General features: G+C 39.9%; 1 protein-coding gene across 1 annotated transcript; it reads right to left on the bottom strand.

Annotated features, from left to right (window-relative positions):
* Positions 1-24,439, bottom strand: SYT2 (synaptotagmin 2; the record flags this gene model as incomplete). Its single annotated transcript, XM_081322432.1, has 8 exons — positions 1-207; positions 2,636-2,769; positions 8,495-8,612; positions 9,064-9,231; positions 12,057-12,224; positions 13,078-13,203; positions 23,046-23,206; positions 24,247-24,439. 8 exons carry the CDS (start codon positions 24,437-24,439, stop codon positions 1-3), a joined length of 1,275 nt encoding a protein of 424 aa, XP_081178558.1.
* Between the last annotated feature and the right edge of the window lie 1,208 nt (positions 24,440-25,647).

Below are 25,647 nucleotides of genomic sequence, written 5' to 3'. Positions count from 1 at the left end.
CTATTTGTTTTTTCCAAGAGCTGCATCCACCTCTTCTTCAGGTTTCAAGGAGTGCCACTGGGCAATGGGGCGGCGAGGGTTGGCCAGCATGTCAGACCAGTGCCTGAGCTCTGTGCCTGTGGCATTGTTGCCAACAAAGACTTTTCCAATAGCTTCATTCTTTCCCAACTTGTCATAATCCAGAACAGTAATTACAACTTGCACTTTCTGGAGAGAAGCAAGAAAACAGAGATGGTTAGTAAGGCCAAATTAACAAAATAACAGAATAACAGAGTTGGAAGGGATCTTGGAAGCTTTCTAGTCCAAGTCCTTGCTCAAGCAGGAGTTCCTATGCCATTTCATAAAAATGATTGTCTAATCTCTTAAAAATCTCTAGTGACAGAGCACTTGCAACTTCTGGAGGCAAGCCATCCCACTGATTAATTGTTCTGTCAGGAAATTTCTCCTTATTTCTATGTTGCTTCTCTCCTTGATTAGTTTCCATCCATTGCTTCTTGTCCTGCCTTCAGGAGCTTTGGAGAATAGGTAGACCCCCTGTTCTTTGTGATAGCCCTTTAGATATTGGAACACTGCTATCTTATTACTCCTTGTCCATTCTTTTCATTCATACCCAATTCCTGCAACTGTTCTTCATGTGTTTTACCTTCAGTTCCTTAATCATCTTTGTTGTTCTTCTCTGCACTCTTTCTAGAGTCTCAACATCTTTTTTATATTGTAGTGACCAAAACTGGATGCAATATTCTAAGTGTGATCTTACCAAGGGATTATAGAGTGGTATTAACACTTCATGTGATATTGATTCTATCCCTTTATTAATGCAGCCCAGGAGTGCTTTGACTTTTTTGGCAGCTGCAGCACACTGCTGGCTAGTAAGATCTATGATAATATTCATGGGCAAAGAGAAGAGGATCTTGAAAATATAATCTAGTATTTTTTCACTTGTGGCTGGTACTAGAAAACATGTATTTATTCATCCAGACTTTTACATGAATTGATGCTGCTTTATTCCTGGTTGCTGTTGTCATTCTGGTTTTAATATTTTAATCTGTTGGTTTAATGTTATCATTCTAGTCATTTGCTCTAATTTTATTATTTTAATCTTATTTTGTTCCCCACACTATGACTATATTAAAAAGTGAATAATACATGTTATAGTTCATTTACTAAATTAATAAAATTAAATATTTAGAGTATTAAGAAAATCTTCAATGAGAAGATTTAAGTAGAAAGAATTCTTCATGTAAATATCATTTCAGGCTGAAGCTAGGCCAATGTTTCTCCAAAGAGAAAGGAAATATTATTTTCATGATAAAGCTAGGTCCCTCAGGGGTGTCAAACTCAATTTCATTGAGGGCCACATCAGCATTGCGGTTGCCCTCAGGGGGCCGGGTGGGTATGGCCAGGGTGGGCATGGCCTACTGGGTGGGTGTGGCTAGAGTGCGTATGGCCTACTGGGTGGGCATGGCAGGCTCTACATCGTTCACATCAAGAGTGCCTATGGGGGCCTGGGCAGGAGTGGGACAGATCTAAGGGTCTCTGGCAGAAGGAGGGTCTCTGGGTCAGGGCCAAGGCAGTGGGGGCCATTCCCTCACTGTTTCCAGGATGGCTTCGCAGGCCATCCGGCCCCCGGGCCTTGTGTTTGACATGTCTGCTCTATATGCTGATTTTCAGAGTACAGATTTAAACCCAAGAGGAACGTGTGTGTGTGTGTGTGTGTGTGTGTGTGTGTGTGTGTGTGTGTGAGAGAGAGAGAGAGAGAGAGAGAGAGAGAGAGAGAGAGAGAGAGAGAGAGAGAGAGAGAGAGAGAGAGAGAGAGAGATTCAGGGATTGTTAATATGACTGAGAACATCAGCAAAGATGTTTGGCAACAGCTTTAATAGCTAGCCAACTAATCAGCTTGCTTGCCTGCCTACCTCTCCTTTATAAAAACTTAAACCTCCCCAGTCTGAATCCTCTGTATGTGGTAAGACTATTAATTCTCCAAGTTCCCAACCAGCATGATCACAGACTTGGACATAACCAAGTGGAAAACACTAAATTTTTAAAACAAAGATGCAATATATAATTTCCCTTCCTTGGTCCCAGTATAAAGTTAGTAGAGACTTCAGGAAGATATATAAATTAAACTTAAATCTTTACAATATTTCTATCCTATTGAGCTCCACAAAAGATCCGTCTGATACTGTATCAGAATAATGTATAAGGATCAATGGATTCATATTCAACCTCCTCTGCTGAAAAGTTCCCTGTACAATCTTATTCCAAGTAAACGTTTATTAAAGGGGCATAAAGGAAGGAGAAGGAATAAGGAGAAAGGGAATCAAGAACTGCTACAAACACACACCCTCTAAATATGTCAGATTTCAGCTATCACCATTTCCATCAAGCATGGCCAACTGTCTGGATGATGTCAAGGCCATAATGATAAGTTACTCAAGATATCGTGGAGGCACCATTTGAACTCATTTCCCTTCCAAGGTTCAACCATCATTGATGGAGAAGTGCCTGTGTCAGATTATGGATCTGCCCCTTGTGCTTTGTGAAGCAGTCAGAGATAATGGAGAAATATGCCAACCCAAAGTTTTCTGGGAGCTGCCTGCATCATCCCACACCCTCAAATAAGAAACATGGGAACCTGTATCTGCTCAAAGGGAATCTCAAAGCTGAAAGATTCATTGAAATAGGGGTTCAGGGTCTTCTTTTTGACTGTAGTCTTCTTCTTCTTAAGCCTTTTGCCATTCTGCAGCAGATGAATTTTCACATAGGGATCTGAAACATAAGAATATACAATTGAAACTAGATAAATGCATAAATAAGCCACTCAAAGATATAGACAAAACATCAAGCACAGGCTATCCGGAGAGTTGATGTCATATACAAAATGAACGAAAGGACAATTTCCTTTTCCCCAAGTATTTGAACCAGAGGTCACTCTATGAAGCTGAATCCTTCAATAATCAGAACAGAGAAAAGAATGTTTTATGGAATATGTTACTGGACTTTGGAATTTGCTACCACAAGATATAGTGCTGGCTGCCAGCTTGGTTGATTTCAAAAAGGGTTGGACCAATTCATGGAAGTCATGGGTATTCATGGCTGTTAACCTTGATGGCAGAATGACTGGATATGAAGTCTTCTACTGGGACACTTGTTGTGTAGTTCGTTTGTTATTGTGAGAATAGGCTGCTGGAGTAGATGGACCAGAGTTTTGATCCAGGAGGCTGCTGCTTCTGTTCTTATGTTTTCTGCAAGATTCTGATATAATGATGATATATCTGTCCATCAAGCTTCAGTACATTTATACTGTAGAACTTGTTCTCTAGATCTCCAGGGAAGCCTTACTTATTTACTTACTTATTTATTTACATTTCATTTCATTTCATTTATTTAGCCTATTTACAGATGATGTTACTTAGTTTGGGTAATGACATATCTGCAAGAAAACAGTCCAAGTGAGTGGATTTTTGCCCTATCTTGCCCCATTTCCTTATTTTTTAAGTCTTTTCCTTGCTTTGATCCAGGACAGTGTTTTATTTCTTTCCTACTTTGTTAGAATTTTGGTTTACTTCTTTTTAAAACAATCTTTCTGCTTAAAAATGTTTTCCTTTTATCTTTCTTTGCATGAATACTGGAAAGCAGAAAAGAAATAATGTAAACCTTGTTAACATGATTTTTTAAGTCATAGAAGACAAAAGGTTCCATTCATTGCTCCTTAAATCTTTCAAACCCATGACTGCAAGATTCTCTAAGAATTCAGATAGTGAGTCACCAGACCACACACAGTTAGCTTAAATATGTTTTTATTTTATTTATTTATTTATTCAAGTTTGTGATAAGAAAAAATGTTAAATAGCAGTTGTCAGGATTCAGTATAAAGCAGCACTCTTCCTTATGTTATTTTTAAAACATAAATGTAGAAAAGCAGTCCATTTTCCTTATAGGTCCAAAATGGATTTCAGTGGTAAGAGATGTCGTTCATAAAAAGACTATAGAGAACAGGGTATTCAAGGATTGTCCATTGTAGGGACAGAGTTTTTGAATCACCATTCAATAGATTCAGGAAAAAAAACCCTCAGGTTTGTTCTGACATTCAGAACCAGACTTTGTATACTTAGTTGCCAAACATCTGAAATGAACTTTTCCTGCATATTCTATCATTTTAAACTATAGTTTTGGTGAGAGTTACTTCTACTAGATTATGAGAGTTCTGCCTTGGTGGTGAAACAGTATCTTTACATGTTCAAAAAGGAGAAAGTGATCTTACAACTCCATCAAGGTGCTGGTGATGACCTATAAAGCCCTTAATGGCTTGGGTCCGGGTTATCTGAGGGAACACTTGCTACCGGCATCAAGCTCCCTTCGTCCCGTGCGCTCCCACAGGGAGGGCCTTCTCAGGATACCGCCGGTTAAGGAATGCCAGTGGGTTATTCCTAGGGGAAGAGTGTTCTCTGTGGGCGCGCCTGCCCTCTGGAATGATTTACCCGTGGAACTTAGGACCACCCCCGATCTGCGTCCATTTCGCCGGGACCTGAAAACCTGGTTTTTCGATCTATCAGGCCTGGACTGAAGGGGTTTTAGCTTTTAAAATATTGTTTTAATTGGGCTTAATTAATTTAATTTAATTTATTTAATTTAATTTATTGAGATTTCTATACCGCCCTTCTCCCAAAGGGACTCAGGGCGGTTCACAGGGCATGTAACAATACAAAAATTAAAAAACAATTAAATCAATGCCCAAGTTAAAACAAGAATGATAAAAAATAACAAGCCTATAAAAACCCATATACCCCCATCAGGCCAGACCCGCTAGTTCAAATAAATGGGTCTTCAACCCGCGACGGAAGGATCGGAGGTCTGATGCCGTCCGGAGCTCAACCGGCAGTTGGTTCCATAATGCCGGAGCACCCACAGAGAAGGCCCTCCCCCTGGGGGCCACCAGTCGACATTCCTTGACGGGAGGCACCCTGAGGAGGCCCTCTCTGTGGGCACGCACAGGGCGGAGGGGAGTCGACGCCGGCAGCAGGTGGTCCTCGAGGTATCGCGGACCCATGCCATGTAGGGACTTAAAGATCATAACCAAAACCTTGAACCTTACCCGGAAGACAACTGGTAACCAATGCAGCTCACGGAGCAAAGGTGTAACATGGGAGTACCGGGAAACTCCCAAGACAACTCTCGCGGCCGCATTCTGTACCAGTTGGAGCCTCCGAGTAGTCTTCAAGGGAAGCCCCATGTAGAGAGCATTACAGTAGTCTAGGCGAGAGGTCACGAGCGCGTGAGTGACCGTACATAAGGCCTCCCGGTCCAGATAGGGCCGCAACTGGCGCACCAGGCGAACCTGGGCGAAAGCCCCCCTAGTCACGGCCACTATATGATCCTCCAAAGTGAGTCGTGAATCTAGGAGGACTCCCAAGTTGCGAGCCCTATCCACAGGGGGTAAAAGCTCACCCCCCATAGAAAGAGATGGAACATCCCAGGTGTCCCGGGAAGCCGGAATGTACAGCCACTCAGTCTTGTCAGGGTTGAGTTGAAGTCTGTTCCTCCCCATCCAGACCCGAACCGCCTCCAGGCAACGGGACATCACAGCGAGGGCATCACTGGGGTGGTTTGGGGTCGAAATAAAAAGTTGGGTATCATCAGCATATTGATGATACCTAACTCCAAAACCACGAATGATCTCACCCAGCGGTTTCATATAGATGTTGAACAGGAGAGGCGAGAGGACCGACCCCTGAGGAACTCCACAAGCGAGAGTCCTAGGGGTCGACCTCTGCCCCCCTGCCAACACCGACTGCGAGCGTCCCAGGAGATAGGAGGAGAACCACTGAAAAACCGTGCCTCCCACTCCCAGTCCCCTGAGACGCCGCAGCAGGATACCATGGTCGATGGTATCGAAAGCCGCCGAGAGGTCTAATAGGACTAGGACAGAGGAATATCCCCTATCCCGAGCCCTCCAGAGATCATTCACCAGAGCGACCAATGCCGTCTCCGTGCTGTGCCCGGGCCTGAAACCCGATTGGTAAGGGTCCAGATAATCCGCTTCATCCAGGACCAGAGGGAGCTGGTCCTCTCAGCAACCTTCGCAAGAAAGCGAAGGTTGGAGACTGGACGAAAGTTGTTCAATACAGCTGGGTCCAAGGCAGGCTTCTTGAGGAGAGGTCTCACCACCGCCTCCTTCAAGACGGTGGGGAAATAACCCTCACTCAAAGAAGCAGATATAACCGCCTGGAGCCAGCCTCGTGTCCTCTCCCTAGCTGCATAAACCAGCCAAGAAGGGCACAGATCCAATAAACATGTGGTGGAACTCAGCTTCCCCATAATCCTGTCCACTTCATCAGGGGTCACAGAATCAAACTCCTCCCAGATAACATTGACAGGACCGCCCGTGTCCTGATCGCCAGACTCTGCCCAGCTGGAGTCCAAACCGGTCCGAATCCAAGCGATTTTATCCGACAGATGTTGACTAAACTCCTCGGCACGACCCTGCAAGGGATCCTCCCTCACCTCCTGATTAAGAAGGGAGCGAGTCACCCTAAACAAGGCGGCCGGGCGATTATCTGCGGACGCGATGAGGGTGGAGAAGTAATTACACCTCGCCTCCCTCATTGCAGCGAGATAAGACCTAATGTAGGTTCTTAACCGCAATCGGTCGGGTTCAGATCGGCTGGACCTCCAGCAGCTCTCTAGGCCCCGTTTCCGACGCTTCATCTCCCGGAGCTCCGCGGAGAACCATGGAGCTCGCTGGGATCTGCACCGGGTCAGGGGCCGCAAGGGTACAACCCGGTCAAGTGCCTCAGTGGCTGCCCTTTCCCAGGCTTCCACTAAGGCATCCGCCGAGTTGTGAGTAATGGAGGCAGGTGGGGACCCCAGCGCCGCTTGGAATCTATCAGGATCCATTAGGCGTCTGGGGCGGTACCATCTAATTGGCTCCGTACCCCCACGGCGGGGGGTGGCAAAATGGAAGACCAGCCGCAGGAGGTGATGATCGGTCCATGACAGGGGCATAATAAATGGAAAGCCCCCACCAAGATCATCCAACCACCGTCCAGATAAAAAAATCAGGTCAAGGGTGTGGCCTCCCTCATGAGTTGGTTCAGAAATTACCTGCGTCAGGTCCATGGCCGTCATGGAAGCCATGAACTCCCGAGCGAGCTCAGATGAGCCTCCCAGGGATGGTAGATTGAAGTCTCCCAAAACTATAAGTTTGGGGAACTCAACCACCAACCCCGAGAGGATATCGAGCAGCTCGGGCAGGGCTGCCGCTGCGCGACTAGGCGAAATGTACACGAGCAGCAAGCCCAACTGCGCCCCAGAACCAAATCTCACAAAGAGAGACTCACACCCGACTATCTGAGGAACGGTGGTCTCCCGCGGACATAAGGTCTCCCTAATGATCACCGCCACACCCCCACCCCTACCTAGAGCTCGAGGCCGGTGTAGCACCCGGAAGCCTGGTGGGCAAAGGTCAACCAAAGGGACCCCACCCTCTGGGCCCAACCAAGTCTCCGTGATGCAGGCCAGGTCCGCATGCTCACCCTCAACTAAATCCCTAACAAGGGGAGCTTTGTTAACCACGGACCTGGCATTCAGGTACACCAGCCGGAGCTCAGGAGGCTGCACATCCTCGCTCCCGGAACCTCGGGAAAGAAGCAGAGGGTCGGAGCGCCTCACCGCTTGCAAATAGCGGAGACGGCCCTCCCGGTAACGATATGGCCCCCTGTCTATCCGCTTTTAAAACATCTAGGCCAGAATGATTTGAAAAGTAGATAATATGTGTAGCTAAGAGTTAGCATATTACAATGTTGGTGTTCTCCAAACTTGGTTTTTGGCTTCCAGCTATTTCATTAACATATTAATTAACTTTACTATTGTAAGAGTTTTGGAGAAATGAAGTTTATTGATTGGCAGGGATTGTATATCCTTCTGTCGTGCCTGCTCTGAACGTGCTTGGATTCTTCCTCTTGTTGAGAAAATTACAATAAGGAACTGGAGGTATAATTTAAAATACAGATGGGCAAGAAGCTCCAGTTGTGCTGCTACCTTCACATTCAGCCTTTTGCCCACGTTCATTGTGTACCTTGGAATCTAGCTGCTATTCATGAAAATTCTCTGGCAAGCACATGCGCTGATGACTGTTTTCATGTCAAAAAATTAAAGAAGCTTTGTACTCAAAGATTTTGCAAAAGAAAGTAAGCATATTAACCAAGCTACAAAAATACATGGGCAAACACTAGATAGCAAATAGTATTTGAGGTTTCTGTATCGCTACTTATTTATTATTTATTTATTTATCTACTTATTTATCTACTTTATTTATTTATTTATTTAATTAATTAATTTATTTATCTGCTTAATCTACTTATTTATCTACTTAATTATTTCTTATTTCTTATGGTCTTTTTGACTACAGAATGCCTGAAGAACTATTTGCACTGACAGATATCTGAATAGCTCAGAGGTGTCATCTAGTCGGTATTTGTTGATTTTCACTCACCAGAAAGTCCTCCAACATCCATCTTTTTCAAATTCTTGGCCTCCAGTATGCAGACAGTCAATTTCCCAGCAGTGGGTACATATCGTAATGAGATACAGATGTCTCCCAGTTTTTCTGGCTGTTGAGGGAAATTGGGAAAACAATGAACTCAAAGCGCCTACTGTGTCTTATAAATTATCTCTGCCTGCGATAGAAAGAAATGTAACTATCTTATTTGTAATGTGTTATTTTTGGGCAGTTTTTACGGTAAACGTGGGAGAGCAGCAGTCTACTGTTGATTCTGTTACTCTTCCTTTGGCTGGAAAAGTGAATCTGCCTTTGCCAGGTACATAGGATACAACCAGATTACTTAGTTTCCCAGAATTGCTCTACAAACAGATGCCTTTTTAGATTACCTTATCATCATATTGACTGGGGCTAATGGGAGCTGTAGTACAAAACATATTATATAAAGTTGTTAGTTTTGGAGGACAACCTCCCCTACAAAGTAGATAGACCACAAGACTTTTGCAAACTTTACCACCTTTAGGTTCTTTGAAGCGCAAACAGCAAGTGGAGAAAACACTTACTTCCTCTTTTTCTGCACTCTCTAGATCCCTCCATTCTTCAATGGGTTGTCCTAAGTCCACAGTATTCATGGGTACCTTGACCTCCCCAATGATATCATGCTTAGAAAATCGGTCAAAGTCATAGATAGCCATCACCAAAGTCTTCCCACCAAGCTCTTGGTATGGAATCTGTTACAACAAAGTCAAAGAACTTTTTCAGTAATACAGCATTTCTAGCATTTGAAAGGAAACATTGATAAACATTTTAGAAAGGTCTTGTGTAGCCATAACCTACCTTGGGAGCAAAAAACCTGGCTCTCCACTAGATGACAACAAAGAAATAGAGAAGAGACTACTTCTTTCTTTTCATCTAGTCTAGTGATATAGGCTGCCTAATTTCATGAAATTTGATTAATGCCCTTGCAAAAGAGGAATAAAATAATGAAAACAAAGTACAAATGCCTGAAAGATTATAAAGATATCCAGTGTTTCTAAACTTACATTCACATTCTGATTCTAGGATCAAAAAATGGTCAGCCACTTTTGTACCAAGAAAGGAACAACTTTTCAAAAAGTAGAAGCAAGTGGCTTTGGTTTCAAGTATATTCACTATTATGAAATAATGGTAGACTAAAGTACTTAGTTTAGTTTTAGGGTGGAAGCTCCCCTTTAGAGTACCATTCAAGAAATAATCAACTTTTAAGATTTCAAGAGCATCACATTACCTTTCAAGATAAACTGGTAAAGAGTTTTCTTTAAACTACTCTTTAAAGGGACACTTTAAGCCATGTCCCTGCATCTAAAAGCCTTACAAAAATGACTAGATCTTTGTGTAGAAAGAATGGTTGTTCTCCTTTGGCTTGACTTGATGCTTATTTTGCCTCAAATTATTTCTTATTTTGCTATTGATTTTAATTTGCTGTTTTAAATAATATATTGTCTTCAAAATATTTTGAATTTTAAAGGAGGAAAGCATTATGATTAAAATCTGGTTACTAATTAAAAATAAAATTACTCCTCTAGTATATTGAGTAAATATGAGAATCAGCTTAATAAAATGGACTAAAAATTTGCAATACAAGAAGAAAAAATGCATAATACTTAATATCTGGATTTTTAAAATTCCATTTATTCTCCTAGTAATAAAAAAGGCTTGTAGATGTTAATGAATGGTTTAAAGACAGACATTCATATTAAATAGTGGAAAAAATGGATCTGCCCATTTTCTCTTTAGCAGAAAGTCATACTAACATAATATCGCTTATATTCTCACATGCTTAGAGAGTGTATGAAACTTCAAATGAGTTTTTATTTCAGTGAAGGTTCAATTCAAAACTGTTGGATGAAGTAATAGAGGCAATCCTTTGCTTCCAAGGCAGAGTGAAGCTCCTGGGCACTAGGAGGTAGGTAGGCAGGCAGGCAGGCAGGTCTTCTAGCCACGATGTCTTGGAGAAGTTCCTAGCTAGCATGTCTCACTCCCATCACTAACTAGAGGAGAGTAGTGTTTTCAAAGGTAAAGGCTGAAGAGCTTTCAGTATTGGCCTTGACAAATATTATGTCCATCTTTATATTATGTCCATATTCCAAAACATTACCCTACAGAATTTAGAGGCCACCTAAACTGCTTTGTCAAGACAAACTGGTAGCATTTTTTCTTGAGTGAAGCAAATGAGATTGCTTCTTCAAAATGAACTGCGTAAAATGCATAAAACTAAAATTTTTAGATAACTAATCACAGCACTATCACATGCATTGGCATACAGTAATGCATAAAAGAAAACTTTTTAGAGAATTTAATCACAATGCTACTAACATGTATATTGGCATACAGCATATAACTAACAGCACAATGCATAAAACTAAACTTTTTAGAGAATTTAATCACAGTGGTACTAACATCTATTTCCTAAGACATAATTGCTAGGGTCACGTATTGTTTAGTCAGCTTTTTCAGTATCCTGGCAGTGTTGAAACCTGCTAGCCATTTTAATTCTTGCTATTAAATTTTCAAACGTCTTACTCTTTTTCTCCATTAAGTTTCAATACTCTTTCTCATTTATTGGTAGGCTATTATAGAACTACTGTCTTCTATTGTTTAATAATAATAATAATAATAATAATAATAATAATAATAATAATAATAACAACAACAACAACAATAATAATAATAACAATAATAATAATAATAATAATAATAATAATAATAATAATAATAATAATAATAATAATAATAATAATAATAATAATAATAATAATAATAATAATAAGAAGAAGAAGAAGAAGAAGAAGAAGAAAGAAGTAGTAGTTGGAAGGGACCTTGGAGGTCAACTAGTCCAACCCTCTGCTCAGGCAGGAAACCCTATACCATTTCAGACAAATGGCTGTCCAGTCTCTTCTTTAAAACTTCAAGTGTTGGAGCATTCACCACATCTGGAGGCAGGTTGTTCCACTGGTTAGTTGTTCTAACTGTCAGGAAGTTTCTCCTTAGTTCTAGGTTGCTTCTCTCCTTGACTAGTTTCCGTCCATTGCTTCTTGTCCTGCTTTCAGGTGCTTTGGAGAGTAGCTTGACTCCCTCTTCTTTGTGGCAGCCCCTGAGATATTGGAACACTGCTATCATGTCACCCCTCACCCTTCTCTTCATTAAACTACACATACCCAATTCCAGCAACCGTTCCCTATATGTTTTAGCCTCCAGCCCCCTAATCATCTTTGTTGCTCTTCTCTGTACCCTTTCTAGAGTCTCGACATCTTTTTTACATCGTGGTTACCAAAACTGGATGCAATATTCCAGGTGTGGCCTTACCAAGGCATTGTAAAGTGGTATTTAATATAGTTTCAAGTATTAGTTTTGCTACCTTAAGCTTTAACATTTCGGGCCAGTCTTCCCCTTTTGCGTTCCATTTGGGGTGAGGCTGGGTGTTGATCACTGATGTATAGAAATTATTTTGAAGGCAAAATTATTTTGAAGGCCAACATACTAATCAAACAAAGAATATGCAGGTTAGAGATCTTACCTTAAAGACAAAAGTCTCATTATATGTTGGATTGAGGGTCTTCTTTTGTACTTTGGTCTCAAACTTCTTCTTTTTGTCTGGAAGTAGGAAGACTTTGACATAAGGATCAGACGTACCTCCAATGTCCAATGCCGGGAGTTCAGCTGCTTGGAGGATTCCAACTGTGAGCTGTTGGGAAAGAAAAAAAATGGTTTGAAATAGCATGTTCCAATCAAAGTAGGTAACTATCTGATTTAGTCCCCCTATCTTTAACATACGTCTCACTTATATTACTATCCAGTTCCTAATCGTCTTTACTGTTATTTGGAGGAAGGGGATGGAGCTGTTAATGCTACATTGAACTTCATTTAAAGAAAAGCATATGATTGATTAGGACAAATGGAAAATCTATTCTAATATCTCATGAGTTGTGCAAATTGCAGTTTAGAAATATTCAGGTGAGCCATTCACCTGCTCTATCAAGAATTCCTAGGAATTTGCCTTCTAGATAGAGAGATGTCATCTGGTATCTCTTTCATGATATTATGGTCACAGCACTATCAAAAGTATATATACTCAGTCCTTGAAAAGAAAGAAATGGAATTTGAAATAGAATAAAAACAATAGATTGAGCTATTGTTTACCTACTAAGATAACAAGATGTAGAACCTTAGTACCTTTTATGTATGATGAATATTTGTCACAGATAACTGCATACACCCCAGGAGTTTACCTAATAAGGAACTCTAAAAATAGACTCCCAGTACTTAAGCTTCCAGTACTCAGAGAAACCAATTAATGCTTCAAATCAACATCTCTGTGCACTACTCTTCTCTGGGTCTCCATACTCCTTCCCGCCATCAGGCTGATTCCTGTATTATTAGTGCTATTTTCAAGCTGGTCTAGAGCTACCCAAGGCCTGGCAGCAATTCCAAGTCTATTTTCTTAAGAATTTTAAAACTTCAGTCCTCATTATCACTCCCAGTGGAGGAAGTTGGAATGAAATTTCTCTTATTTACATTTATTAATGTGTATACATTACCTGGTTAGCCTGGAAATCATAATCTAGGGAGAACTGCAGCTTGCCCAGATTCTCGGGCTCCTTTTCCTCTTCCTCTTCTCCTTCCTCATCACCATCTCCATCATCATCATCATCATCCTGTTTGTTCTAGAAAAGGAACAGGAACACATGATTCCATAAAGAGTGACTATGCATCAAGAGCCTTGTTTTCACATACAGGCACACACACATACACAATACCTTATGTTAGTATAGAAACTCAGATTTACCATAGCAATAGAAGCATGGATTTCCAGGCCAAATGAAAAGGGGAGGGGGAAGTGAGTTTCTTCATAACTTTAATTTAGAAAACTAACATGCAACTTTTTTATTCCTCTCATACACATATCAAATGCACAGAGAATCTATTTCTTCTTTGTTGATAGATTTAGTGAAGGATACAGCTTGAATACTTCAATGGTTGTTTTTTTAAAGGCAAACTATCTTACATATAATTGACTCCTAAATTCTTATCTAATCAGCAATTTTGAATTCTACAATTTTTCAGGGAAAGCGCTGCAACAGTGGTATTAGTGTAATTCTGCTTTCTCCTGTCTAGCAGCTACTAAATATTTTAGTGGGCAATTTCCTGGGTTCCTCAGCCAACATGGTCAAATGTATCCATATCCTGGAAGAAGCCAGCTACTGTATGTTAGCAAATGACACCAATCTCTAATGAGAAATCAATGAGAAATGGAGTAGCCAAGGCAGACAAAGCAGTTTACATATGCACTGCCCATAAAGAAATTCATTGAAGGGATTGCCAAATAAACAGAAATCTTAAATAACCCCAATGATTTCTTTCTTAATTTTTAAAGAGATTCAAACACTCATACATGCATATGCATGCAGGCTATCCAAAGCACACATTCATTATTCTTTCTCATACTTCTAAATTACATTTTATTAAAGTTGGTTAAATAAATACTAATGTCTGTTCTCAATATGGTAGTATTGAGAACAGAATGTCTCGCAAGCATGTACAGGCCAATAATGCTGGATAATTCTTTCAGTATTTTACTTGTCATACCTAGACCTTCATAGTGTCACTGAGAAGCCTTTTTGATGCTTCTTCCATGAATTCAACTCAGGCAGAGCTTCAGCTTTGATGAGATATACAGATAACCAAATAAAAGATTTTGTCTATTTCAGTTAGTGCACCTTGTATTTGGATTGGACCTCATTCTGATTAGCTAATTATAAATTTTCTTAACTAGAAATTAAAGATTTTTTTTAAAAAAAATCTTTCTCAGTTAAAGTATAACATCAAGTTTAACTCTATAATTTATACAAAGTCTAAGTATGGAATGTGGGCCCACTGTTGACTAATTCCCATAAACCCTCTTCCCTTGTCCCTTTTGTGCCTCAAAGGGAGTTGACATTTGAATTGGACCTACCGTGTGTTGACATCCAGGTTAGTCAGAAAAGATGGAGACAGAACAACACAGAAGGATGACCAAGAGAGCACAGAAAAGGAAGAGAAGGGCATTATAGACACAAAAACTTTACAAATTATCAGCACCACACAGTACTCCTGAGAAACTGTAGATTCCACACCTTTTAAGGCGCACTATAAAAAGGATGGGTACCCCAGATAGAATAAGTTCTATCTAATATTCTAATATTTTCTAATTTCCCAAAGAAACTAATGGAAACAGAGCTCTCGCTTCCATTGTAATACTGTATCCCTGTAAAAGCAAGTGTAAGGCCCTCAACAAGGAGCATGGTAAAAATACATAAGTAGGTCTTGCTTCAAAACTGAAGTGCCCTGCTTTGGGGAGATCATTTTCAAAAAGTTTTTTTTATCAAGGTATCTTGTTTTGGCTTAAGGCACATCACTATTTTTTGCATTCAGTTTCATTTAATCCAATCAGAGAAACAAAAGATAGTGTTTTATATCAGCCAATTTCATCTTCTATGTTTAATGGTAAATAGCGCCATAAAAGAATACTGAAGGTATTAGTAGACCTGTGTTTCTCTGGAAGCCCAAAAAAAAAAAAGCACAGAAATACATAAGGGAAGAGAGAGAAAGAGACAGAGAAAACACAACCAATTAGTTTCTCAAGGATGACCTATCCTGTGACTAGAAAGGCCCTTTATGAAGAACAAGAATGAAAAATAAAGTTGCAAAGAAAAGACACATAGTTGCAATGATCTAGCCAAGTGAGATTCTCGACTTGCAAAGGTTAGAGAGGAGAAAAGCATTCTTGCTATCTTTTGCTATTGGCAGTCTTCCTTGATAAAAATTGGGGCAAAATAGTCGCGGCAAAGGAAAGTGTTTGTTCTCCTTACAGTTTGTCACAACTTCCATTTGTGAATCTTGAACTGTTCTTACTATGACTGGAGGGCCTAACTGAAAATGTCTTGTGAAATTTAATTGCCTTTAGTAGTCATCTTTACCATAGTTCCTGTTTACTTAAAAATAATGTCTTGAGGGTTGTAAATCTCAATCCCTGATGTATTTAGATATCCCACACTAATAACCACAACAATTTTCTCTCTGAAATCTTGGATGTTGAAATTAATATTTGCTCAGATATGAATAACACAGTGATGAGAACTGGAAATTCTAATTTAATAGAATATGAGTATTATTTCATAAACTGTAGATTGCATAAACGTTGACTTAATTTGGAACATGCTCATTTCATAGAGACAGAGGTCATGGACATAAAAGCCTTCAGTCCTTTGGCTTTTAAAGGGAAAAAATGTAAACAAAACAACCAGATGGTTTCTATTCTTAGGAAGCTGGGTTAAATCCAATTCAGCCATGTGTTGTCTTCTCTGTTTGATAGCTTGCCATGGTCTCAGGCATTGAAAATACCAGAAGTCAAAACTGGGTCCACAACATATAAAGAATCCAGTCCATCACTAATCCTTATGCCTTTTATGCGATATGAATTCATTAGTAATTAGAGATGTGATTCATAACACTAACTTTTCATACATCTTCTGGGGCCTTCTGCAATTCTTCAGGGAATTTACGAGTACCTATTCTTGTATGCCTGTAAAAACATACATCCACAATACGATTAGGCCAGAGAAAAGGATTCAGTTTATAGGGATCTGCAAATATCTGAAAACGGAGCAACTTGCTCTTTATTGTTGTAAAGGGCAGGACTAAAAATAGCAGTTGGAAATAGTACAGGAAATATTTTTCAGCATAAGAAAATGGCCTAGACTCTGTCAAGGAAGTTGTAGCTATATTTTATACTGCAGATGTGTGCTGAGCAGCAAGCTTGATTAGATGATCTCCAATATATTTTCAAGTCTGTGATCCTAAATCAGGAATGACTAGTAAATGGCTTCCTGCTTTCAACAACTCTAAGCTCAATCTTAAATTACATGGTCAATACTGAATGGTGAGACAGGATGGGAATTACAGTCCATCTGCAGTTATATATCTCTTTATTAAAATGAGGTTAGTATTTTATTGTATGGTTTGGTAAGAGAACTAATTCATGCCTCAACTGAGGAAACCCTTTGTAGAGAGAGAATCCAGCTCAAAACTGGCTACAACAGCTAAACAACAGGGCAATTTAAATAAAGAAAAAGATTGGAGTTCTGCATCCTTAGAGTATGTCATGCCAAATGTATATATTTATTAAATTTAGAAGCTGCCCATCTTGCAGTCAAACAACTCTGATTACTGCCTGATTAATTGAGTGATGGACTACCAAATGTTTCTCCACATTATTAAAGTAAAGTATCCATATATGAAAGAAGAAGCCATCACCATTCATACCCTGATGTTTTTCAAGATTAATTGCTAATGTGATTTGCTATTGAACTAGTCTGATTTATGCTTATAAAACAGGTATTATAACTCTGAACAATAAAATAATGGAATTACTGAGATGAGATACTACATAAGAAATTTTTTATGAGTTTTATGGATGGTCTTTGACAAATTGCTTCCTGAGACCATCCTTGCATAAATCCTCTTGTGCTTTTTGTGAGTGATCATTTTCCATCTATGTTATCTCAACAGACTAAAATGGAACCATAGCTCTAATGGGGAAAAGAGTGTTGGTTATAAATAAGACTAACAGAAAGGCCTATCAAACTCATCTTGGTGTTGGGGATACATTTATAACAATATCCTCCATCTCTTTCCTTTATATGTAAATATTAGACAGATGCTATAGGCTATACTCCCCAAAACATACTGGTTAGATAAGTTAGACTTCGAACCACTGCAACCTCCAATAGGAAGGGATAAAAAAGATACTTGCCTGAAACTTGCCTGTTTCTATTTTCCTATTTTTACTTTGCTATGGTTAGAAATCTGGAAGATATAACCAAGCATCTATCCAGAAAATACATACCATCCACATAATACTGTGCTTGCATGAAATAAAATACTGAATAACTCTATTCGGGCATTCTTAAATCTGAAGCACTCTCAGGTAAGCATCCAAGATAAGCTCTGCTGCTGCCAATGTCATACAAATATTAGTCTCCTACTTATACTGCACATTGAAGAAAAAATACGCCACAAAATACCTTTGCATTTTCAACTGTTTCTGCCACTGGCTTCATTATGAGCCAGGCAGGGTCTTTATTGAAAGACCCACAGATTGCATGCATTACTGTTTTTCTCTTCCAGCCAATCATGCTTAATAGGCAATTATCTACAAAAGCGTGGAGAGTTCTGGAATTCTGAATGCCTGAATATAGCTAATGATGTGCCTAATTTTGCTGTCCTTTTCTTTGGTCCCTTTGAGTCAGTGTTGACTCTTGGAGACTGACTGGACAAGTCCCTGCACTTTTCTTGGCAAGAATTTCAGAAGTTGTTTGTCATTACCTAAGGCTGAGAAAAAGTGACCGGCCCAAGATCACCCAGCTAGCTTTGTGCCTAAGGTGGGACTAGTTTCTAGCCTGGTGCCTTAACCATTACACCAAACTGGTTCTCTAATTATATTGTCACAACCATCCCAATTTCAGCAGAAAGAAAGCTGAGACTATGTTCTCTTTATGAGAAGACTGACTCCCAGATTTCTATAGTGTAGCTTTCCCCACATGGCTCTGTTGAGAAGTGTTGAATTGTGGGAATTCCCAGTCACTCTCTGATAAAAAATATCCTCTTGACAGCACCACATTTTCCACAGAGTCACTATTCAATAGCCAGAATGATGATGCTTTTCTTGATATGGAAACTCTGACTTTCTTTATTAAAGATTGCTGCCAAATGAAAACCTACTTTTAGAAGGGCTTGTGTTGGTACATCTTTTTTTTTTGCCTACATTGTTACTTAATCTGACTTGATTCCTTGCGGTGTCAGACTAGAGTTGGCCAAATTTCCCAGCTCAACAACCACCTCAACTTTGCCAGAAATGTTAAGGGTAGTTAATGGGTAGTTGAGGAACCAAAAAACAAACAGGCTGAAAGCTAAATTGTTGTGAATAGCCTCAAGATCACAGTGCTTGATACTGCAAGCACAAAAGGATCTACTTCAAATACTACTGTTAGTTTTAAACTATATCAGGGGTGTCAAACTCGCAATATCATGTGATGTGTTGCGACATATAGTGACTTTTTTTTCCATTGCTGGCAATGAGATGGGTGCGGTTTCGCCGTGAGGCATCCGGCCCACAGTCCGGCAGTTTGACACCCCTGATCTATATCCCATATTTCCTCTAATAGCTGGAGACACTGAATATCGCATTCCTAGGTTACATAGAAGTTATTTTTGTATAGCAGAAGCTGAGTTCCTTATTATGCTTTCTCACAAGCTAAGAAATGTAATGTTTTGACAAATTCTGAGGCAAAAGAAAAAAGCAGTTATTTTCCTAGAAAGACCCTTGATTAATTTAAGAAAAAAATAAAATATATGCAAAAGAAGTAGATTAAAAAAACCACTTCATTGCTTCCAAAATTTATAAATTGGTCACTTGTAAAAATGTTTGAAAAATATGTGTACTTTATATTAATTCTGTATTACATTTACTTATATACTACTTACTGTATTTTTGGAATTCAGATAATTAATAAATTTTATAAATTTATAAATAAATAATACATAAAGAAATGTTTGATATATACAATTGAGAACTGTAGGTTTCTGACAATAAATATTTTAAAATATTCATTACAAATGGAATTAGAAGCCCCTGGTTTCTAAGGAAGGAAATGTATCCTTATTTTTGCCATTATAGTAGAAACTGACTGCCAAAATAATAGCAACATAATATTTTGTGCTAAAATAAAATAATAAAGTAAAATTAAATTAAATTGTAATACTGTAGTAAAGCCATACTAAAATTAAACTATGATATTGTAGTAAAGTAAGATTATAGGACAATAAAATAAAGTGACCTTTGTTGTATCAAATACAGAAAAAAAGCAACTGGTTTTATGAAAAAAAATGCTCAGAAAAAAAGAGGGAGCAAAGGTCAGAATATGTATTTTGTCACCTGAAACAGTGCCTATCATTCTTAGTTTCTGAATTCTTCAACCTGACATAATATCCTGATCTTCTACCTCTTCTGTTGTTTTTTTAAGAGTAATCACTGACTACTAAAACTACAATAAACTTTTCTATCCCTCCTGTTCTAATTTATTTCTGGTTTGGTATATTTTTTTACCCCTTCATGGATTACTGCCTTGTCGTGGCGAAGGGGCTTGCGTAATTCAATGAAGCTATGAGCTATGCCGTGCAGGGCCACCCAAGACGGACAGGTCATAGCTGAGAGTTCTGACAAAACGTGATCCACTGGAGAAGGAAATGGCAACCCACTCCAGTATCTTTGCCATGAAAACCCTATGGACAGTACCAAAAGGCAAAACGATATGACGCTGGAAGATGAGCCCCTCAGGTCGGAAGGCGTCCAATATGCTACTGGGGAAGAGCAGAGGGCTAGTACTAGTAGCGCCAGAAAGAATGAAGCGACTGGGCCAAAGCCGAAAGGACGCTCAGCTGTGGATATGTCTGGTGGTGAAAGGAAAGTCCGATGCTGTAAAGATTTTTTCTCCATAGGAACCTGGAATGTAAGATCCATGAATCAAGGAAAGCTGGACGTGGTCAAACAAGAGATGACAAGACTGAACATTGACATCTTAGGTATCAGCGAACTAAAATGGACAGGAATGGGTGAATTTAATTCAGATGACCATCAGGTATACTACTGCGGGCAAGAATCCCTCAGAAGAAATGGAGTAGCCTTCATAGTCAATAAAAGAGTAGGAAAATCAATACTGGGATACAATCCTCAAAATGACAGAATGATCTCAGTTCGAATCCAAGGCAAACCATTCAATATCACAGTAATCCAAGTCTATGTCCCAACCACCAGTGCTGAAGAGGATGAAATTGACCGGTTCTATGAAGCCCTACAGCACCTTATAGAACTAACACCAAAAAATGATGTCCTTATCATCATGGGGGATTGGAATGCTAAAGTAGGAAGCCAAAAGATAACTGGAATAACAGGCAAGTTTGGCCTTGGAGTACAAAATGAAGCAGGGCACAGGCTGATAGAATTTTGTCAAGAGAATACGATGGTCATAGCAAACACTCTTTTCCAACAACCCAAGAGACGGCTCTACACATGGACATCACCAGACGGTCAACACAGAAATCAGATTGACTATATGCTCTGCAGCCAAAGATGGAGAAGCTCTATACAGTCGGTAAAAACAAGACCAGGAGCTGACTGTGGCTCAGACCATGAGCTTCTCCTTGCAAAGTTTAGGCTTAAACTGAAGAAAGTAGGGAAAAGCGCTAGGCCACTCAGGTATGAATTAAATCATATCCCTGTTGAATATACAGTAGAGGTGACAAATAGATTTAAGGAATTAGATCTGATAGACAGAGTGCCTGAAGAACTATGGACAGAGGTTCGCGACATTGTACAACAGGTAGCAACCAAAACCATCCCAAAGAAAAAGAAATGCAAGAAAGCAAAATGGCTGTCTGAGGAAGCTTTGCAAATAGCTGAGGAAAGGAGGGAAGCGAAAGGCAAGGGAGAAAAACATAGATATGCCCAATTGAATGCAGAATTCCAGAGAATAGCTAGAAGAGATAAGAATGCCTTCTTAAATGAACAGTGCAAAGAAATAGAAGAAAACAATAGAATAGGGAGGACCAGAGATCTTTTCAAGAAAATTGGAGAGATGAAGGGAACGTTTAATGCAAAAATGGGCATGATAAAGGACCAAAATGGCAGGGACCTAACAGAGGCAGAAGAGATTAAGAAGAGGTGGCAAAATTACACAGAAGAACTATACAAGAATGAGCTTAACGTCCCAGATAATCACAATGAGGTGGTCACTGACCTCGAGCCAGACATCCTAGAATGTGAGGTGAAGTGGGCCTTAGAAAAGCTGAGCAACAACAAAGCTAGTGGAGGTGACAGTATTCCAGCTGAGCTATTCAAAATCTTAAAAGACAGTGCAGTAAAAGTGCTACACTCAATTTGCCAGCAAATTTGGAAAACTCAACAGTGGCCACAGGATTGGAAAAGATCAGTTTACATTCCAATTCCAAAGAAAGGCAGTGCCAAAGAATGTTCAAACTATCGCACCATTGCACTCATTTCTCATGCTAGTAAAGTCATGCTTAAAATCCTACAAGCTAGACTTCAGCAGTATGTGGATCGAGAACTACCAGAAGTACAGGCAGGATTTCGAAGAGGCAGAGGAACTAGAGATCAAATTGCCAACATACGCTGGATAATGGAGAAAGCTAGGGAGTTCCAGAAAAACATCTACTTCTGCTTCATTGACTATGCTAAAGCCTTTGATTGTGTGGATCATAACAAACTGTGGCAAGTTCTTAAAGAGATGGGAGTACCAGACCATCTTATTTGTCTCTTGAGAAACCTATATGCGGGTCAAGAAGCAACAGTGAGAACTGGACACGGAACCACTGATTGGTTCAAAATTGGGAAAGGAGTCCGGCAAGGCTGTATACTGTCGCCCTGCCTATTTAACTTATATGCAGAGTACATCATGAGAAAGGCAGGGCTAGATGAATCAAAAGTTGGAATTAAGATTGCCGGAAGAAATATCAACAACCTAAGATACGCAGATGATACCACTCTAATGGCAGAAAGTGAAGAAGAACTAAAGAGCCTCTTGTTGCGGGTGAAGAAGGAGAGTGCAAAACTTGGGTTGAAACTTAACATTAAGAAAACCAAGATCATGGCATCTGGCCCTCTCAATTCTTGGCAAATGGATGGGGAAGAAATGGAGGTAGTGACAGATTTTGTTTTCCTGGGCTCCAAGATCACTGAAGATGGGGACTGTAGCCAAGAAATTAAAAGACGCTTGCTCCTGGGGAGGAAAGCCATGGCAAATCTAGACAGCACACTAAAAAGCAGAGACATCACCCTGTCAACAAAAGTGCGTATAGTCAAGGCTATGGTCTTCCCAGTTGCAATGTATGGCAGTGAAAGTTGGACCATAAGAAAGGCTGAGCGCCAAAGAATTGAGGCCTTTGAACTATGGTGCTGGAGAAGACTCCTGCGAGTCCCTTGGACTGCAAGGCGATCAAACCGGTCAGTCCTAGAGGAGATCAATCCTGACTGCTCTTTAGAAGGCCAGATCCTGAAGCTAAAACTCAAATACTTTGGCCACCTAATGAGAAGGAAGGACTCACTGGAGAAGAGCCTAATGCTGGGAAAGATCGAGGGCAATAGAAGAAGGGGACGACAGAGAATGAGGTGGCTGGATGGAGTCACTGAAGCAGTAGGCGTGAGCTTAAATGGACTCCAGAAGATGGTAGAAGACAGGAAGGCCTGGAGGAATGTTGTCCATAGGGTCGCGATGGGTCGGACACGACTTCGCAGCTAACAACAACAACAAAAATATTTTTTTAAGGCAGATCAATCTTTATGGCCACTCTAGGTAAGCCCACCAGAAACATGAGCGCTTCTCTCCCCCCCTCCCCCCATATCTTAAATAACTGCAGTTTCCTAACTGGTCTTCATCCAATGATATATTTTCACCTGGCCTTTCATATCTTTCATGTTCATAGCATTTTTCATCCCCTTTTTGTCCTTCTTGTTCTTCTTCTTCTTGCAACAGCATTTCTTGCAGATGCAAAAGCAGCAGGTCAGCAGCAACAATCCGGCAACGACAGCAATGGCAATAAGGGCCCATGGCGGCACTGTGAAAATAAATGCAGAATGTGAGGAAAGGGGTAGCAGGAAGTGCTGGAGGTTTACATTACACGTACAGCCAGCAAATGTCATTTCTAAGGCTGTGCACATCCTTTTAAGGAAACGTTTGCACTCTTTGTGCAGACCCAAGCCATTTCTGCCCATGGCTGTGACTTCAAATGCGAGGAGAGATGGCAGAGGAAGATTCTGAAGCAACTCCTCTAAGACTTCCAGAGGGTGAAGCTGCCTCAACTACCTGGGACAGGCTCTTTGCAGATGGCTTCTTCTCACATTTTGCAGTGACCAACTTATTTTTTTAAAATGGCATTTTTTTATATATTTTCCAATTCAGGGTCACCTACACAATTTAGATCAAAACATTAAAAGCAACTATTGAAAACATATTTAAAGAAACAAAGATACAATACAGTAGCCAAGTAAATTGGGGTAATTATTTAAGTGCAGAATCAATCTCTGCTAAAACTTACATCATCACTGCTGCACAAACTGAGATTGGGAAGGGATATAAATTAGGAACATTTATGAATGTTGCTGCTCAAATGGCAGATCCTTTGGATAATCTATTTCCAATGCAGAACCTTTTCCCAATGTAGAACATTTCTTCCCCTCTTTGATTTTTTATAAACAGAGTCATCACCTCAGGTGACTTGTTAAATATTAAGTCAATATGTTTGCATCAAATTACGTACTATACATTACCTCACCTTAAAACTACCATTAGATTAACATAGCCTTTCTAATAAGTCCTTTCTCATTTTTTTCTGTCTCTTTTCACTAAATGAAAAAAAAAGTATTTCAGGCCCATCTTCAACTTTTCTCAAGAAAGATCCTTTAGTAGTTTGGTCTCTTTAATCCAATAAATAATTATATTTCTTGCAACTGATAATAAAAGGGGAAGGAGGGTAAGTGGGCGTCTAACTTTTGCATTATACAGATATGCAAAATATTAGAAAAGGCAAGGATGGAACAATTAGACCCAGAACTATATTGATACCAGATACATCCAAAATAAGATCATGTTACTTACAAGGTATACGCTTTATTTCATTCATAAGCTTTTCTTTAAATTTTGCAAAATTGTCCTCCGTACTTGAGATCTGTGTTGCATTTTCCTGGGAGACTGCTGATGCCACTGTAGTGGTAGGAGGTATTGGACCACCTGTAGTAACTGCTATTATGGGTTCAGGTTTGGGATGTTTTTTGAAAAGGCTCCAAGTCATCTTGACTGCTTTTTAGGTACTCTGAAAACCACAGAGACATTACAAAGTCAGCCCAGACTTTTCCTAGAATGTTTCCTAGTATTGACAGTAACATTATGCATAATATACAAGGTTTAATATTTTGCTTTTCAAAGTAATTTACATACCTATTGTAAGTTTGTTTATATTTATATTTGCACTGGTATCTCAGAATATCTTATAAAGGATTGTCTCTCCTTTAGATGAAAAGTGAAATGACAAGGAAGACCACATATAATCTTTGCATTGCCCAATTCTCTTATCAGAAATGCCTATTACTGAGGAAAATGATGAAAAACTACATATTTGTGGCAAATGTATGTGTACTTCTAGAATTATCAGTTCATCTGAAGGAAAATTTAGAATCAGGTATTTCAATCAAGGATGATAGTCAGATGCAAGTATGGGAAGTCCTGCCTTATTTAAACAACAGAATTCTGTGTATTTACTGTACTGTAGGTATGTACAAGTGTGTCATGGCTTCACCAAAGGAGATTTCTGAAAACTTAAAAAAAATAAAAAATAAAATTATTGGTTATGCTCACCAGACTGGAAAAATTAGAAAATTATATCCAAGGAATTTAGATTCCACAAGTCCAATGTCTGGCAGATCATGAACAAAGGGAAGCAATTCAGCATCATTACTACCCCCCCTTAGGGTAGTATCTCATGAAGGTTGTTGAGAGGTTGTTCTTGGAGGAAGCTGATTATCTGGACCCGTACCAATCGGGTTTCAGGCCCGGGTACAGCACGGAGATGGCATTGGTCACGCTGGTGAATGATAGTCCTGTTAGACCTCTCAGCGGCTTTTGATACCATCGACCATGGTATCTTGCTGCGGCGTCTCAGGGGGTTGGGAGTGGGAGGCACAGTTCTTCAGTGGTTCTCCTCCTACCTTCTGGGACGTTCGCAGTTGGTGTTGGCAGGGGGGCAGAGATCGACCTTGAGGCCTCTCGTTTGTGGAGTTCCTCAGGGATCGGTCCTCTCGCCCCTCCTGTTCAACATCTATATGAAGCCTCTGGGTGAGATCATTTGTGGTTTTAGAGTTGGTTATCATCAGTATGCTGATGATACCCAGCTTTTTATTTCAACCCCAAACCACCCCAGTGATGCCCTCGACGTGATGTCCCATTGCCTGGAGGCAGTCCGGGTCTGGATGGGGAGGAACAGGCTTCAGCTCAACCCTGACA

The sequence above is a fragment of the Vipera berus genome, assembly GCF_964194415.1.
Source record: "Vipera berus genome assembly, chromosome: 3".
Classification (NCBI taxonomy): Eukaryota; Metazoa; Chordata; class Lepidosauria; order Squamata; family Viperidae; genus Vipera; species Vipera berus.
Note: the sequence above shows the minus strand (reverse complement) of the source record. Positions and strands in the feature narration are given on the sequence as shown.